This window comes from Bufo bufo, chromosome 7, assembly GCF_905171765.1.
Source record: "Bufo bufo chromosome 7, aBufBuf1.1, whole genome shotgun sequence".
In the NCBI taxonomy this organism is placed as follows: Eukaryota; Metazoa; Chordata; class Amphibia; order Anura; family Bufonidae; genus Bufo; species Bufo bufo.
In genome coordinates this window covers 168,331,394-168,350,499 of record NC_053395.1, presented here as the reverse complement: position 1 = coordinate 168,350,499, position 19,106 = coordinate 168,331,394, and the positions used below count along the sequence as shown (strand labels likewise).

Here is a 19,106-nt window from a genome sequence, read left to right as displayed (position 1 = left end):
TGCTTTATCTGATAATCTCACACGACATAAAACAGGACAAAGCAATCTAATAAAACTTCTTAACTGCGGATTAGAGGACTGTCCCCATCTCCACCTGTGGCTGCCCGCTGACTGTCCCCATCTCCACCTGTGGCTGCCCGCTGACTGTCCCCATCTCTACCTGTGGCTGCCCGCTGACTGTCCCCATCTCTACCTGTGGCTGCCCGCTGACTGTCCCCATCTCCACCTGTGGCTGCCCGCTGACTGTCTCCATCTCTACCTGTGGCTGCCCGCTGACTGTCTCCCCTGCCTGCCAACTTCAGCAGCTCTGCTGACACCAGGCGTCCTTATAATCACTGCCTCCGGACACTTCCCCGCATCCTTCCCGCAGATGTCCCTCATCTCCAGTGACGTGCGGCGTGTCAGCCACCGACCTGACCTCCCGCCGCCCGCACACCGGAGAGCGCCCCCTGGCGGCGCGGCGCCTCCATCTTATATATAGAGCTGGCGCACGCTGCGAACTCACAAACATAGAGAGAGAGGTGAGAGCAGCAGCGTGTGCCAGCGTGCATCCTCCAGTCCACGGTAAGCAGAGGGCACCCCGAGCCCACAGCACTGGGGGGGAAAGTCACTTCTCCCTGTGCCTTCTCACAACTTAGGTGTCCTGCAGCGCTGGAGGGGTTAATTCATAAACTTTTTGTCACCCACAAAAAAGAATAATTGGAAATGTTAGAACATAGACTTCAGTGTCACCTGGAGGATCATCACCAGACTCTTCAGTTAACAGGGTTTTATTTCTTAGATTTATTATAAATATAATTTTTTGGCTTGTTATTATTAGTGTGTAGATATTCCCATTATTATTTATTATTATTGTAGATATTAGTTTGTCGCATTATTTTTTATTATTGTAAATTTTGGTATGTATCATTGTTATTATTATTATTTGGTATATTATGTATTATTATTCATATTAGTATGTATCATTATTATTAGTGTTGCTATTATTTGGTATATTATTATTATAGTTATATATATATATTATTTTTTTGTGTGCATTATTATAATTTATTATTATTATTATCTGAGTATATTTCTGTAGTATTGGCTCTAGTGTGTGATGGGTATCTGCCTGCAGCACTGGTTGGGAGTTGTTATCTATATTTGCACACTTGTGACTTTTCGGACAGTGTAGTCACTGCCTTCACCAGCTACAATTGTATATTTCATCCTGTAGGGCAGGAGCCCAGAGATGTGACGTAGATGCAGTTTTTCCATGTGTGTGACATATAGTGCTACCTCTGTGTGGATGCTGAGCCCCTGGATGGTTTGCTCTTTGCTGATGCAGCGGTCTGTACTGTACTGTATGGGTGCACGACCCATGGTTAACTTCTGTCACCCTGCAGCCATTTGTTGGCCTCCCCCTGAAAAGCACTTTTATACGGCTGCTCCCGGCTTGAACTTTGCAACTCTTTTAGTAAATTAGATAAATATAATAGGATAAAAATAATAGGCTCCCCAGACGGCCCTGTCACCGTCCCCTTTACGCAGGATTCCTAGCTCATTGCTTTGTCTCACTTGTCACTAACCTGCGCTCTCTTTTATACCTTGAGATCTTTTCACGCTTTGCTGTGGTGCAAATTGGTTTTGCATTTACTGTCATTATTGCTGCATACAATGTTTTTTTTTGTTTTTTATTCCGTGATGTGTGATATTACACAACACTTACACACATAGATGCTGGCTGTGATCAGGGCTACTAATAGTAATCCCTTTGTTGCAGTTTCCTGCAGACGCTGTCACTTTCATGGTCACTTAGTGGACTTAGGACCCTGTTTTGTGTGCCTAATGGAGCATGGGCTTACTGGCTGTACTCCTTCAAAACTTTCACCAGTTCGGCTAAGATACTTGGAAAGTGTAGAGGTAGGGGGTGATGCAGGCAAAACAAGTCATTTTTGTCTTAAGAATTGTCTTGTAGGAGTATTGATGATCTGGGGCATATGGCGCAATGTTTCCAACACCTTTGTGTATTTGAAATGTTGAAAAATGTGTTACAAAATTGCAAAACTACTGACTAGTGTTACATTGTCACTGTTAGGGTATGGACAGGGCTTTTTTTTATGCTGTTTTAGAAGCCAAAATCAGGAGTGGATTGTAAAAGTAGAGAAAGTATAAAGGACAGATACAACTTCTCTTTTTTTGAATTCACTCCTGGTCTTGGCTTCCAAAACTGCATGCAGAAACCTGACCCTGTGGTCGTACCCTTATAAGTACACAAATAGGCTGATTTATGACATTTACAACCCTATGCCCCATTGTGTTTATGTACCATACCTGGACCAGTTGCTGTCCAAGGGACTGATAAGAGTCTGCGGTTGTGTGACAGTTCAGAGGTCTAGTTTGTGACTTATTTAACCCTCTGAATTATATGTGGTGTTGAGGGTCGGGCTGGCCCACCAGAGGACCCTCCAGTGGGCCCAAGCTCTGACACTCTTAATAAAACAGACCACTTCATTTCTAGCAGAAGACATCTCAGATATCCTTACCGATGATAAGTCCTGCATGTGCAAAGATGAACACAAATTTCTTAAAAGTGGGTTTGAGCTGGTCAGGTATATACACATAGCATTTCTTCTGCTGGGCCCAAGGAGCTTCAGTCTGAGGCTGGTGTGGTGGTTACCTTGGGAATGAAGGAGTTAAAGGGAGAAGACCAACTCCATTGTCTGAGAGTTGTTAAACATTTGCACAGGTATTATAGGGAGGGAGGGGGGCGCCATGCTTGTGTCATTTCATTCTAGTCCAAAAAGCGGGGCCAAGCGCTGTGTTTGACTTGGAATGTAGCAGAGGGTTGTTTAGCGGAGGTGCTGACAAGACGAGCTGCAAGTGATTTGGCAAGTCGGAAGAAGTACATTACTTTGGGATTACTAACACAAATCTAAGCTCATTTATATGATATATAGTTTTCCAAAGATACGGGAGATAAAGCTGATCTGAATTTTCTAGAGACAGCAATTGAATGGTATGGGGATCTGGAATAGCTCTTCTATAACCCAAAGGTTTCAAATGTGTAACAGAAACCCTCAGATGGTTATCTCAAGTCAAAATCACAGAAATATAGTGGCAAATATGGGGGAACTGCTCAAACCCCAAACACTGTAGCGTGTTTCTCATTGGGGGAGCAGTCCCACCGCATGTGGACCCCAGCAAACGACCATCCCCAGCAAAAAATGCGTACAATGGAGGATGCCGGCGCGGTCCATTGTATCTCAAGTCAACTTAAAGGTGGGGATGGCAACACGCGCAGGTTTTCTTGATGCCGCCTTGGAAGCCAAAATCAGGAGTGGATGAAAAAAAGGAGAGAAAGCATAAAGGACAGATATGACTTTGCCTCTTTTTTTGAATTCACTCCTGTGTTTGGCTTCCAAAACGGCATCAGGAAACCTGGCTGTGTGGCCGTACCCTAAGATCTGTAGATTTCCACTTTGAGAAGGAAACGAGAGGAAATGCAGAAAACGAAACACAGCGCATTGCTTTTCAATAGTCTATGTAAGGACATAAGTAGGTCATGGACAGCTGCAAACTAAAGTGCTTGGGGTAGAGGTAGTCTGTGTAACATATGTGGTTGGGTGCGGGTATAGTACATCTGTGCACAGTAGGTGCCCACTATTCCACTGCTCACCTGTTACCGAGGGACCACTACAAGATCATGTATGGTGTCTTGAATCTGATATGAGATATCTCATAATTGTTACCATGATCATAAATGGTGTGTAAAATGTGTAATGTTGCCCAGGGATCCATAGATATTCGAGTAGCCACCGCATCCCATTTCATAGCAGTAGTAATAAAAATAGATCAAGATGTTCGTCCGTTTAAAGGAAAAAGATTTTTTTTTTTCAAAAATATCATCCCCGAAATTTCACTAGTAAGCTTAACTTTCATGGACTGTGTAAGCCTGTGGTGTGGAGTCAACGAGAATATTCAGGTCAACCCGGCAAGGCCAATTTGTAACTTCACAGAGCACCAAGAATTATGAAAAATGAGAAAGGAGATGAAGTTTGTCTTTAAAATCCAGAAGTAAAATAACAGGAAAAAAAGGAATGTGAAAGGGGAGAGGCCGGGCTGATGAAAAAGAAGGAAGAAATGAGAGGGAGTGAGGGAGCGAGACAGCAGGGGACACGGCACAGAATAGCTGCTGGGTTTCTATGAGGTGGATGGAATAAAGAGCTCACCAGGGTGCCTTATTACCCCAGTTTCGGGGAGGATCATTTCTAAAGGGCATTTTCTGACATTTTAGAAGAGCCAGCTCAGTGGAAGTGAGATAAAGAGAACGATTGGAACTGTGTCAAGGAAATACAGTAACATTATCAGGGAACTTTGGGATTCAGTTACTATTTTCATTGTTTTTATGCTTTTTTTTTATCTAAACAAACACATTTTAGTTAATTTTGTGTATTGTTGCTTGATATACTTGCTATTGTCAGCGGGTTTGGGTGGACCCTACATTTGGCTTTCTCCATGGTCCTGTATCCCATTACAATCTACGTTGCCATTTCCAAGATTTAAAGAGGACCTGTCACGTCTCCTGACTAGTCTGCTGGCATTCCCCCAGTAATCCCAAGTCAGGAGCATCTATTCTTATGACTCTATGTTGTGCCATTTCTCTATTAATCCCACTAGAAGGTTATGAATGATTTGCCAGCAGTCTGTAATAAAGGTCCAGCTGGGTGTTACTATTTGGGGGGGGGGGGGGGTGTTCCTGCACAGTCGGACACTGGCAGAACTGATTGGATAGTGTCAGACTGTGCAGGGACAGACCCCTAATTGGTAGCAACCAGATGGACCTTGACTGCAGATTGCTGGTAAAGCATTAATGAATTTTTGTAGGAATAATAGAGGAATGGCACAACACAGAGTCATAAGAATAGATGCTTCAGAACTGTGATTACATAGGGAATTGAAGCAGTTACTATTCTTCGGACTTTGCAGCTTACAGATGTTCTACAGCCAAGTTACCTTTAGAAAAATCTTTTTACGGATGACTTATCCTCTGGATAGGTCATCATTATCAGATCAGTGGGGGTCCGACACCCGGGACCTCCTACGATCAGCTGTATGAGAAGGCAGTAGTGCCACAGCTTTCTCAGAGCTCAACAAGCACAGCGCCTCTATTGGATAGTGGCTGTGTTTGGTATCGCAGCCCAGCCCCGTTCACTTCAATGGCGCTGAGAAGTGCCTAGGCCATTTGATTACCGTGACATCACTTGGCCTAGGAAAAGCTGAGAGAAGGCCGCAGCGCTACTGCGAGCAACTGTGCCTTCTCAAACAGCTGATACGCGGGGGTCCTGGGTGTCGGATGCCCACTGATCAGATACTGATAACCTATCCAGAGGGTATGTCATCAGCAAAATATCTCTGAAACCCCCTTTAATGATACCACAGACCTCAATGGAAATTATATGACCGGTGGCGACTTGCTGTCTTCCCCTTTGCTGTCAGCAAAGCATACTTCCATCTTTGAGCTTGTCTGACACTTGGTTGCTAGGCAAACGCTGCCTAACAACTACAATTTTCAAAGTTGACATTGGCAAACATCTCCCTAGCAACGGAACTTCCTGGGATCAGTCCTGCCTTTTGTTCAAATTCAGGTGTCTCTTTTATACACTGAATACTATAGCCTAGAGACATTAGAAGAGGGATTCAATACCTGCTGATTATGCACAAAGAACATTGCAAACCTGTCCACCCAAATTAGTCAGGGTTCCCGCTGTGATCAAGTCCCATCAACCTTTGCTCTGGCCAGGAAGGCTTTAATCTGACAACACACTAATCTAATTTGGATAAACCTGTTTATCTGGACCTCTTTTGAAGGTAAATGACACAATTTGATCATTCCTACCTGTTTCACTCAGATCAGATTTCTATTGTCCCAAAACCAATCATAATCCCGGCCTCATTGTCCTGAAATACCGGGAGTTGGGTTACAAGAGGAGCGGGTAGACCTCCTTGAAATCCTCATTGTAGGCGCTGGAACTTGTGACAAGGTAATTATTACTTAGGGGATCTGTGTTGATATGGACATGTTTTCTTCCTAAAGGCTCCTTTACATGGCCTGATGTAGCAGGTGACTGTGGAGAAGGAAGCGTTCCTTCCCGACAGTGGCCTGCTCGTCATTTACATGCAGCGATCTCCTCCACAGTATGGGGAGGCGCGATCACTAATGTCCTCGCTCGCCTCCATACTGAAACGCAAACTCTTATTCATCGGGTGAAAGCATCAATGATGTGGACACCAACATCATTTTTGGGCAGCCATCACCCATACAACGGAGGTGATAGCTGTGTGTAAAGCGTCCCATACACATTGCTATCCCTCCTGGCTCCCCATATACATATGCATTTGGCTCGGTCGAAGTGGAGAAAGCCCCTGCCAGTCACTTCTGGAGGCGTTTTTTTCTCCCGGGGGAACAAAAGGACTGGGCAAAAATATTCATAATGTATAAGCCGATCCTTGACTGATGATGTCGGGGGAGAGGTGAGAGCTCCCCACAAACATTAGTGTCCTAGGCAGGTTCAGTCGACGAGAGACTAATGTATATAACCAGCTTAAAGGGAACCTGTCATCAACTTTAGGCTGACCTTACTGAGGGCAGCATAAAATAGTGACAGAAATGCAGATGTCAGCGGTGTGTCACTCATCAGCTAAAAGTAAGTGGTTGCCGAGAACCAGCAACATAATCATTACAGCTCAGGCCTGGAAAAGAGTCAGATCTACCTGAGAAGAGTCCTGGTTATACATAATCTCCTGCTCTCCTGTCCATCTGCTGATGATTGGCAGTTCTCTCCTAGAGAGAAAGGGAGAAAACTAGGTAGAAGACTGTCCACCATCAGCAGGTGGGCGGGAGAGCAGGGATTCATGAATAACCAGGACTCTTCTCAGGTAGATCTGACTCTTTTCCAGGCCCAGTCTGCAATGATTGGGATGTTGGTTCTCGGCAACCACTTACTTTTAAATTTTAAATGACAGACCGCTGAAATCAACTCCCCTGTCTCTACTTTATACTGCCGTTAGTGCGGGCTGCATAAAGTTGATGACAGGTTCCCTTTAAGTGCGACTCCCACCTCCGCTGATGACCAGGCAAATATTGGAATAAACAGTTCATTCCTGATAATTGCCTAGTCAGACAGTTCATATAAAAGGGCCACAGATAAGCAATTTACACATTGAATAGATATTGCCATTATAAAGGCACTTTTAACGTAGATTTACAGAGGCAGATTATCAGGAGTGAACGTTCCTGCAGACTCTTGTTCCCGACAATCTGCCCATGTAAAGGTGCAGCAGATCGTGTAGGCACCTAAATGATCGATTCTGGGCACCAGATTGTGCGGTCTGAACTGCGATCTGCTGCCCAGAAAAAATGCAGCTGTATGAGGATGAGCAATAGCGATCCCTCATCCTCATACTGTGGAGGAGATTGCCACATGTAAATGCACCAGTCTCCTCCACTTATCCAGCAGCCGACTATCAGGAAGGAATACCGGCTTTACACTGCCTCATCTAGATGCATCTTTACACAGGCTGAGGATTGGGTTAATTATGCAGCACGAAGACATGGAAATGTGCCACCGATCATTTCACAAAGGTGCAAACTCTTTTTTGTTAGACGATCGATGAGGCACCAAAAATCTTCGCTTGTCAGCAGCACATCGCCCGTGTAAGCTGAGATGGGCTGCCGACAATCTGCACATTGAATGGGGGATGAATCATAATAATAATGCGATCATTGCTGCATGTGGATGCTGCTAACTAGTGAGCAATAATCTGGTATTAACTGTCCTCATTCCCAATCATTGCCTTCTCTAAAGGCCCATGTAAAAAGGGCTGTCACCGCTCCTGAAATGTCTGTTTTACTAAATAATATTATTTCCCATGGATCATCTTTTCTTTTAAATATGTTGTGCTGCTCCTCAGTTATTACTAATAGAAGTTTATTAATGAATCTGTAATCTGGGACGGGGGTGTCCTTGCACAGCCTGATCCTGTCCATTTGGTGCTGTCAGTGCAGGGCCCGGGGGGTTTAGTGAGGGCGAGCAAGACTGCTTTTATTTTATTTGTTTTCAACCTCACGCTGAAGCCTTTCCCAATCATCTTAACCCCCTGGACAGTCCCTTTAAATATTTTTTTTATTATTTTTTTTAAATACAATTACCTCTGATTTTGTACCTTACCCCCTAAAGTTGAGTCATATCTGTTTCTTTCTTACAATTTTCATGTCACATCACAAACAATAATCTATCCCAGGTTCAATCCTGCTGGAGAAAAAGGTGTTCTCCATTCTCCATGGTATGTAATGCTTGCTGAGCGGCCATCCCTGAGGAGTATGGTTTACATCATCATTTGTATGGACTTTTACTAAATAGGACTTAAAGGGTTTTTCCAGAATTAGAAAAACATGGCTGCTTTCATCCATAAACAACGCCACCCCTGTCGGTGGGTTGTGTCTAGTATTGCAGCTCAGCTCCGTCGGAGTCAACCCATGGACAGGGGTGGTGCTGTTTTTGGCTGAAAGCAGACGTGTTTTTCTAATCCTGGACAACCCCTATAAAATAAATGTACCTGGAGTGTTATATAATGACCCAAGGTTGGTCAAGATTATCTTGAGGAACTGAAGCTTCCACATTCTTTTAACCGACATCCTGTCGTGGAGGAATACAGTTGCAAGAAAAAGTATGTGAACCCTTTGGAATGATATGGATTTATGCACAAATTGGTCATAAAATGTGATCTGATCTTCATCTAAGTCACAACAATAGACAATCACAGTCTGCTTAAACTAATAACACACAAAGAATTAAATGTTACCATGTTTTTATTGAACACACCATGTAAACATTCACAGTGCAGGTGGAAAAAGTATGTGAACCCTTGGATTTAATAACTGGTTGAACCTCCTTTGGCAGCAATAACTTCAACCAAACGTTTCCTGTAGTTGCAGATCAGACGCGCACAACGGTCAGGAGTAATTCTTGACCATTCCTCTTTACAGATCTGTTTCAGTTCAGCAATATTCTTGGGGTGTCTGGTGTGAACTGCTTTCTTGAGGTCATGCCACAGCATCTCAATCGGGTTGAGGTCAGGACTCTGACTGGGCCACTTCAGAAGGCGTATTTTCTTCTGTTTAAGCCATTCTGTTGTTGATTAACTTCTATGCTTTGGGTTATTGTCCTGTTGCAACAGCCATCTTCAGCTGGTGGACAAATGGCCTTAAGTTCTCCTGCAAAATGTCTTGATAAACTTGGGAATTCATTTTTCCTTCGATGATAGCAATCCGTCCAGGCCCTGACGCAGCAAAGCAGCCCCAAACCATGATGCCCCCACCACCATACTTCACAGTTGGGATGAGGTTTTGACGTTGGTGTGCTGTGCCTCTTTTTCTCCACACATAGTGTTGTGTGTTTCTTCCAAACAACTCAACTTTGGTTGCATCTGTCCACAAAATATTTTGCCAGTACTGCTGTGGAACATCCAGGTGCTCTCGTGCAAACTGTAAACGTGCAGCAATGTTTTTTTTGGGATAGCAGTGGCTTCCTCTGTGGTATCCTCCCATGAAGTCCATTCTTGGTTAGTGTTTTACGTATCGTAGATTCGCTAACAAGGATGTTAGCATATGCCAGGATGTGCTCTTGCAGTCATCTTTACAGGACAGTCACTCCTAGGGAGAGTAGCAGCAGTGCTGAACTTTCTCCATTTATAGACAATTTATCTTACTGTGGACTGATGAACAGCAAGGCTTTTGGAGATACTTTTATAACCCTTTCCAGCTTTATGCAAGTCAACAATTCTTAATCGTAGGTCTTCTGAGAGCTCTTTTGTGCGAGACATCATTCACATCAGGCAATGCTTCTTGTGAAAAGCAAACCCAGAACTGGTGTGTGTTTTTTATAGGGCAGGGCAGCTGTAACCAACACCTCCAATCTCATCTCATTGATTGGACTCCAGTTGGCTGACGCCTCACTCCAATTAGCTCTTGGAGATGTCATTAGTCTAGGGGTTCACATACTTTTTCCACCTGCACTGTGAATGTTTACATGGTGTGTTCAATAAAAACATGGTAACATTTAATTCTTTGTGTGTTATTAGTTTAAGCAGACTGTGATTGTCTATTGTTGTCACTTAGATGAAGATCAGATCACATTTTATGACCAATTTGTGCAGAAATCTATATCATTCCAAAGGGTTCACATACTTTTTCTTGCAACTGTATTTTGTCATATCAGAGAGCAGTCATGAAGTCAGGTTTTTAAGAGTAAATGGAGACATTGTTGTACACACAGAAGATGGGACACAAGGCATCGAGTGATCACACCAAGCTGACAGCAGCTTCTTGGCCTCAGGAGGCAAAGATAGGAGGCCCCCTTGACAATGAGGCCACCTGAGGAGCTGCTAGGTTTGCCGCGGTCACCTTTTGTAGAGATTTATCATCAAGCAGCGTGGTAGGTAAGAGACTTTGAAGAGTGGTGTGAAAATCCATCCCTTTTAACCTTTCTGAACTGTGCATTTCACCACTCCCAACCCCATATGTTGTTTTTTGCCTGAAGAGAAATAAATATATGTACCATTAGCTGGGAAAACATAGGACATCATATCTGCCAGCTATTAGTTACAGTCAGCAGTGCCTAATTGATTATCACAGGCAAAGTCTCCTCCTATAAGATTATGGGGGAGATTTATTAAGACCGGTGCAAAGGAAAAGTGGTTTAGTTGCCCATAGCAGCCAATCAAATTCCACCATTCATTCTCCAAGGGAGCTCTGAGAAATGAAAGGTAGAATCTGATTGGTTAGTATGAGCAAAAATGTGATGGTCTTACTCCCATTGAAAAGTGGCTTCAGGTAACTTCAAAGCTAAGTCTTACTTGTGCGAAATGTAGTGCTAGCCATCTTTATCATCCAGCACTTCCCCAAATCTAGATGGAAGGCCATTTTGTCCCGTGCTTCTTCAGGTTTCCAAGAATAAGCTCATTTTTAAATAAAAGCAGAAGAAATTTTGAACCAAATTGTGCCATGGGAATGCAGTGAAGGAACATTTCTAATTACGGGTTCAGTCCAGGTGACTAATTATTTATGTAAATGGGAAGCCTTTCTTTCTGGAGGGCTGTTCTGGATTTTCCACTTCACTTTATATGAGGAAGTATTTTCGTAAGTAATGGGAACCTTTAAATTCCTTCCGTCTCGTGATTGACATATGTGGAACATATGTGAACTAGAGGCGGTTTTTACGAGAAGAAAGATGCTTGATTACAGAGACTGTCCTGTCATTAGAGAGACTTAGATTTTTCTTTTCTTTGTATGCCCTGTAATTTCCAGGTTCAAGCCCATAATTTGCACCTTTAAGGTGTTGTCAAGAATTGTAAAGTCCATACACATATGTAGATAGGTCCCTTTGTATCAAGCCAGTGGTGGACACCATGTAGCTGCTGTTGCAATGTTTCAATGGGCTTAACCTTTATTTGTTTCCTATGTTTGCTACAAAGCTCCTTAATTAGAAGAATTGCCTTTCATGGTCTTGAGCCTAATAGGCAATTGTGTGCATGGTAGGATAGGGAGGGTCCATTTCTATTGTATGTGTAGAGAGAGATGATGTAGATTCAATCTTTGTCTGTCTTAATTCGTCACTTTTTGAATTCCATATCCCCTTTAATGTTCTAATCCGTTGGGCACACAGGGCATGCCGTCAAGGGTATCAGTGGTGGGGAATGGATTGGCAGATATGGGTAAAGATATAAACCTAGAGGTGTACCTACAATGTTGGAGGGGTTTTCTGGGATCAGAATTTTGATGGCCTATTCTTAGTGCAGCTTTTTAATTGATCTGTGTACTTGCACGCCATCTACTTAGTAGTGGGGGTGAAGGGCTTTGCAGATTTTTCCAGTTCACTTGAATAGGACTAATCCACAGTATCTGGTACTGATGTAACTAAGTACAAAACATGGAGGTAGCTGACCAATGTAAACTATAGGCCATCAATATTCTCGTCCTGGAAAACTACTTTAAAACCCTTTAACCCCCTATGTAAACATCGAAGAGGCTCAAGTGTTCAGTGGGGGTGCTGAGAGTCGGATCTTCAATGATCGACAATTGATGGCCTATCCTATTGATGTCAACCCGGGAAAACTTCTTTCTGGTTAGAAAAATAAATATTCGTGAAAATGTCAAGTGAATTTTTCTAATAGTAATGCTTAGATATATCTTTAAGTGGGATGTCCACTTTTCACAAATGCTTTTTATTAGATAGAAGGATGTCCCGCTGTTTGGGTCTCCAGAAATCAAGTATAATCTTTGGTGAAACTTGGTAGCAGCTATTTAATTTGCCTGCAGCACCAACTCAGGGGAAATAGAGAATTACAATATGTGTCTAGTGAAACAGTGCAGCATATGAATACGTCAGGTCCTCCAGTGAGAGGGAGGTTTTCTTTGTAGCCCCTCTCTTCTCTCCGGTTAACGGATGAGGGTCCTGAACCCTATATTGAAGTTCCTCGTAAGGTTTTTCGAAACCAGACCAACAATTCAGCAAAAGCAAATGAAAGCAACTGGATAGGATGACCTCTCGACTACCTCTCTCCCATAGAGTTTCATGGTCGTCAGAAGACCTTTAGTCATCATTTTGGGGAACTCAGATTGTCGCCTTTTTTTTAAGTTTCTTGGTCATAGAATGGTTGAAGACATAGTCTCACGTAATGTTTGCACAGACTATGTAGAGTAAATTTATGTGCGGAAATTCTCTATCATCTACAAAGATCTTTTTAAACTTTACGGTTTCTAGTGAAACCTTCAACACTTTCCATGTATATGATTTTCTGACCTTTTCTCCTAAAGTGTCTTGTAAATTGGACACATGTCCAGGGGTCACTGCACGTCTTACATGACCATTAATATTTACATGTCATAGGCCTATTTAATCATTAAGAAATGGAGCCTCCAACCCAGATGTGAACAAGCTCTAAGAAGCAATGGTCAGTGTCAGAGACAGAGAAGGTATATTAGGTCACTGTCATAGTCTGCTGAGTGACAGTTCATTCAGATGTTAACCCGTTTTTGCTGTGTGCCATCTATATCCCCCTTTCCTCACACTTGCTCGTCCCACATGTTTTTATTAGGGGGAAGGGCAGAGGCTGTGAGCTTATGCACATGTGGTTAAGGGTCATTTAGTCATCAAAGGGCACGTGTAAAAAGAAAAGCAGATCTGGGGTCATTTTAGACTGATTTCCTGTTGCTTATATAAGATGCATGTGTTTTTTTTTTTTTTAAGTTTTGTAGTCTTCAGAATTGAGCGATTTTTCATGATGTTGGACAGCACCCTAGATAGTTATTATAATGTCACTGTCTTTTGGAATGCTTTAGTACATAAAACTTCAGCATACGATTCGTAGCTTCACAGTTCTTTCATGGATGGTTTACGTTGAGAGCTTCCAATCTATTTAAAAAAAAAAAGCTAATATTGACTTACTGAAACCCCTGCAACTAATAAGTTTTGCATGAGAGTTTCAGAAGTGCTAACCATTGACCAAAAACCAAAATTATCATTTGAATCAATTGGCTAAATCACATGATATTTGGTAGTGTTAGGGGCCCTAGTTGGGCAATCCTTTGAGGGTACCAATCATTACCACACACGTCAGGCTTGTCTTTATGACATGTCAGAAGTTCTGATCAGTGAGGGTACTGAGGCCCACAATGATTGCTAAAAGGAGGAGACAGAAGAACTGAACTGAGCATGGTGCCCCCTTTATTTCTGTTTGGCCCCGCCAACCAGAAATTGAAGGGAACCTGTCACTATGAAAATGCAGTGAATTCTGTAGCATGTTATAGAGCAGGAGGAGCTGAGCAGTTTGATATAAAATTTTGTGGGAGAATATTCTTTATAAGTTGTCATTTATTCATGTAAATCTCTGCACTTTCTATGCTTAGGAGTCCAGTGGGCGGCCCCTACTTACTGACATCTTTTCCTGTGCATTCAAAGGTAGCTGTAAATCAGTGATAAGACTGCCCACTGGACTCCTAAGCATTGAAAGAACAGATATTTACATGAATGAACTACAAGATATACTGAAGGTTTTCCCTCCAAAACTGTTTGTCAATCTGCTCATCTCCTCCTATTCTATAGCATGCTGCTTACAGATCAGACTGCATGTATAAAGAACACCTGTCACCATGATCATCCTTTTAAAACCAGCGTACTTCCTGATAGGATTCATCATGCTGAGTTTGCCAATACCTCGCTTGCTGTAATCAGATGTTCTGTTGTAGAGAAATCCTTACTTTTATTAATATGCTGATGTGGTGCTCAGAGCACTGAGGACAGGCCTAGCCTATTGGAGCACCACTTCATCTCCTCCTCTCCCCGATTGCCACTCCCTCTCTCCCGCTGATTGACAGGGCCAGGCATCCTTACAGTTCTGATGCCTGGCTCTGAAATCTTGGACATGCTCCAGTGAGAATACAATCGGCCCATGCACAGTTCAAATCTCAGAGTAGGGAGATCAGAATAAGATCAACTGTGCACGCGACGATTGGACTCTCGCTGGGGCATGCATGAGATTTCAGCGCCAGTCATAAGAACAGTGAGGCTGCCTGGCCCTGTCAATCAGTGGGGGAGAGAAAATGGCAATGGGGGAGAGGTGGTGGTGAAGTGGTGCTCCAAGGGACTAGGCTTGTTCTTGGGTGCACATAGCACCTCATTAGCATCTTAATAAAAGTAAGGATTTCTCTGCAATGGATCATCTGATTGCAACAAGCAAGGTATCATTTAACTTAGCATGATCAACCCTATCAGGCAGTGTGCCTAGTTTAATAGGGGGAGTCATGGTGACAAATGCTCTTTAATGTAACCCTTTGAAGAGAATCTGTCACCAGTGACCTCCTTATCAAACTGTTTGCATAGACACTTAGCTGTGTTTCACCCAATGTAAACGCTGTTTCTCTTTTGTTGATCAGAAGCTCCTTTCCAGAGTTATGATACTTTTTCCTAATATACAGATTAGGCCTTTGGTGCATTGAGGGCGTCAATATTGCTCTTGTTGCACCTAAGCAAGTAGTCTATATTCATGTGTTCTCATAGTTTGAGTAACTTTTGATTTAGTTGTGCAACGTACAGTCAATATATCATGTCTGTGTCCAGCAGGTTTTATTTAGCAGGAGCTACTGGAAATTACTGGCAGGGAAATTAGGGGGTAGTATCTGTTCTCCACATTGTCTTCTTCTTTGATCTCCATAACTAATATATGTACAAGGCCCAAGGACAAGTCTATTTCTTAACATGTGCATCTGTTTATCTGGGAGCCTACTTCCTAAAATGCCAATGGGGAAGAGTTGAATCCTTACATTTCTAATTATTTAGACGTTAAAGCGAACCTTTCACCTCATTTTCACCTTATAAACTAGCAACAGTACCTTATAGATTATCTTGAGTGTGTTGTTATCCATGTTAGTGCCGCTTTCCTGGGCTCTTTATACTTCAAAAAATCGTCTTATAAACTTCACATTCGGTGCTCCAACAGTTATGCAACCAGTCAAGGGGGTAGCCCTTCCATCTCCTCTGGCTGTACCGCCCCTGCCCTAACCCCTCCTCTATGCTCCTTAACTGACAGCCGGCTCAGTCGCCGGGACGGCGCTTCTGAAACCTGCGCATGCGCCGTCCTCCTGATTCGCCGCGCGATCCCGTGTTTCTTGCTGACAAAAGCGCGATCATGTAAGAGAATCGCGCATGCGCATTACGCAATGCCGGCCTGTCTGCTCTCCCTCCCTAATGTGCGGCAAGTCTACAGTGATCACGTGGGGCACTTTGAGCATGAAGATAGTGGAGCGCGCGCACATTAGGGAGGGAGAGCAGACAGGCCGGCATTGCGTAATGCGCATGCGCGATTCTCTTACATGATCGCGCTTTTGTCAGCAAAAAACACGGGATCGCGCGGCCAATCAGGAGGACGGCGCAGGTTTCAGAAGCGCCGTCCCGGCGACTGAGCCGGCTGTCAGTTAAGGAGCATAGAGGAGGGGTTAGGGCAGGGGCGGTACGGCCAGAGGAGATGGAAGGGCTACCCCCTTGACTGGTTGCATGACTGTTGGAGCACAGAATGTGAAGTTTATAAGACGATTTTTTGAAGTATAAAGAGCCCAGGAAAGTGGCACTAACATGCATAACAACACACTCAAGATAATCTATAAGGTACTGTTGCTAGTTTATAAGGTGAAAATGAGGTGAAAGGTTCGCTTTAAAGATCATAAACCAGTACATCGTCTACACCAAAATATTGTGAGTGTAGCAATAGACGTTAACTAGCCTACAACCATGAGCGGTCAGTGGCATCTGTGTAATACAATACAATTTTAATTACTTTACGGCGTGTTTTGCCCCCATCGTTGTAGTCTAAACACAATTTTTAGGTGGTTATTCTGTGAAGTGATGAAAAAAAACAATTTTGTATCTCGTTGACATTCTGTTATTGTTGCGCTGATTTCCTGCTATTTTTATGTTTCTGTTTTGTCAAGCTATTGTAGGTTTTGCGTGTCTGGGACTTAATGCTGTTGTCAGGAACCTGTCATGTCAGTTGTTAGAGACCTGGCTTTTAAGGATTATAGGAATTATAGGAAAATGGGTCGGTAAATCTGACTTGTGTAAACTTCCCCTCCAGCTGCAATTTTTTAGCTTCTTGTTGCCTAAGCATGCTGGGACTAGTGCACTGTAGTATATTAATCTCTTGATCACAGTGCCGCCATCTAACTATGTCATTTTATCCCAACAGGTTGTGTTCACCACTGGCCTTCTTCACCAATGAGTGCTGCAGACTTTGCTGTCGCCATGGATTATTACATGGACAGCTTGAACTCCAGTGATCTTAACATCAGCTGCTCTTCTGGAGACTGCATCACCCTGGAGTCTGTGTCCTGCCCTAACACACTGAACAGGACTGCTCTGCTATACACCCTAGCCATTGTCCACATCTTCATCTTCGTTATAGGACTCTTGGCCAATTCTGTAGTCATTTGGCTCAATCTCCAGTCTAAGACTACCGGCTATGAAACTCACCTGTACATCTTCAATTTGGCTGTGGCTGACCTCTGTGTACTTTTGACCCTGCCCATATGGATTGTTTCATTAGTCCAACATAACCAATGGCCAATGGGTGAGATGACCTGCAAGGTGACCCATCTGATCTTCTCCATCAATCTCTACAGCAGCATTTTCTTTCTCGCTTGCATGAGCATCGATCGCTATTTGTCTGTGTCTCTACGTGGAACCATTAGTAAACACAGGAGACAGATTATACGCCGGCTGGTTTGTGTACTTGTCTGGCTGGTTGCCTTTGCTGTCTCACTCCCAGACACTTACTATCTAAAAATCGTGTCTTATCCAGGTTCTAATGAGACTTACTGCCGCTCCGTGTACCCAGAAGATACATTCAAAGAGTGGCTACTGGGAATGGAAATCCTAAACATTTTACTGGGTTTCATCATCCCATTTGCAATCATTGCAGTCTTTTATTGCCTCCTGGCATGGACTTTGTCATCCTCCTCACCCTCTTCATTATCAACATCATCATCATCATCATCTGTGGACCAAGAGAGAAGAATCAGTGGAAGGCTCATCGTCTCTTATGTAATAGTATTTATGGTGTGTTGGTTGCCTTACCATATGTTGGTATTATTGGATGTGTTTTATTTCCTACACTTGTTGCCTTTTAGCTGCTTCCTAGACAACTTCTTATATGCTGGTCTTAATATAACCCAGTGCTACTCCCTCCTTCATTGCTGCGTCAACCCAGTCTTGTACAGCCTTATTCACCGAAACTACCGCTATGAGATCATGAAAGCCTTCATATTCCGCTACTCATCAAAGACTGGTCTTACCAAGCTCATTGACTCCTCTAAGGTTTCAGAAGCAGAATACTCAGCTGTAGAGCAAACTCCCAAGTGAGGCCTACAAGAGACTGAGCTGGCTGCCTCAATTCCTCGCAGGTATAGACTGAGGTATCTGGGACCAAACTCATTCACATTCCTGCCGGTGCTGGCAGATGAGAAGAAGAGTCTTCGGGCCGCAAGTACAGCTTAATTAATAAAGCTGGCAGTTCACCAAGCTTCATGTCCATCAAGAGAGCACAAGCAAACTAAGACTGTGCAGCAATAATAGCTGTGACCAGGGATTTCCCCGCTTGTCTGCAAACATCTGCCGCTGAACTATACTCTGAATAGAGTTATAAATGGCACTAAAGAGCACAGACATGCGGTCCTATCTCGTCTAATTTTCTATTAGAAAGGGCATTGCATGTTCATCACTTAATGACCATCAAATGGTATAACCTACAACCCCCTCCCTTCCTGTGTCTACAAGGCACGGCACTTCTGTAGAAATAAGGCTTTCAGCCAAATACTTCCTTACTGGCAAGTCTCCAGCAAATGACATAATGAATACCCACAGGGTAAACCCAGTCTATTAATATCATGTCAGCCACTGCCTTTGTATATATGTAATATAAAACGCCTTTTGTAAAGCACACACATATATATATTTTTCTATAGCTTATTGTATTTAAAAGCCATTTTAACTGGCAGTTCTTTGTATTTGAAATTCAAATAGACTTTTATATATAAATATATATCCGTATATGTATTATCTATATTTTTGAAGTGTTATGATCATTGACGATTGCAACCGTTACTGTTTTCTATATCTTACTTTGGTGGTTTTGTTAATACACAAAGGCTCTTTTTAACCATTAAAGCTTTGTACAAACAGTCGTCATTGTATCTGTGTGAATTTTGGTGTGAAAAGTGTCCGGTGAGAGTATTAAATTGAACTGGCCTCTGTGGGACGACTTGTTCTGCTAGCCAATGGGCAATGGTTCAACTGGAGCTTGTAGTGTAAGACAAATGAGGACCCTTGCAGAGAATGGTTAGCAAGAAGATGCCCAGAGAGGAGATAAAAGGAGCGTACTGATGAGATGTAGAAAGATTGAAATCCTCTAATAAATCCAAGGCCTAATGAAAGAAAACATGGCACATACCCCCTCATTGTGTGCAGGACAAGGCATTTGTCTAATTCAAAGAAATCACCTTTACTGAATAACACTGA

At 43.0% G+C, this 19,106-nt stretch overlaps 1 protein-coding gene across 1 annotated transcript; it reads left to right on the top strand.

Moving 5' to 3' along the window:
• Positions 1–453: 453 nt before the first annotated feature.
• ACKR3 (atypical chemokine receptor 3) lies at positions 454–18,772 on the top strand. The gene is made up of 2 exons (XM_040440553.1): positions 454–564; positions 16,780–18,772. Exon 2 carries the CDS (start codon positions 16,809–16,811, stop codon positions 17,949–17,951), a length of 1,143 nt encoding a protein of 380 aa, XP_040296487.1. The 5' UTR covers positions 454–564; positions 16,780–16,808; the 3' UTR covers positions 17,952–18,772.
• Positions 18,773–19,106: the final 334 nt, after the last annotated feature.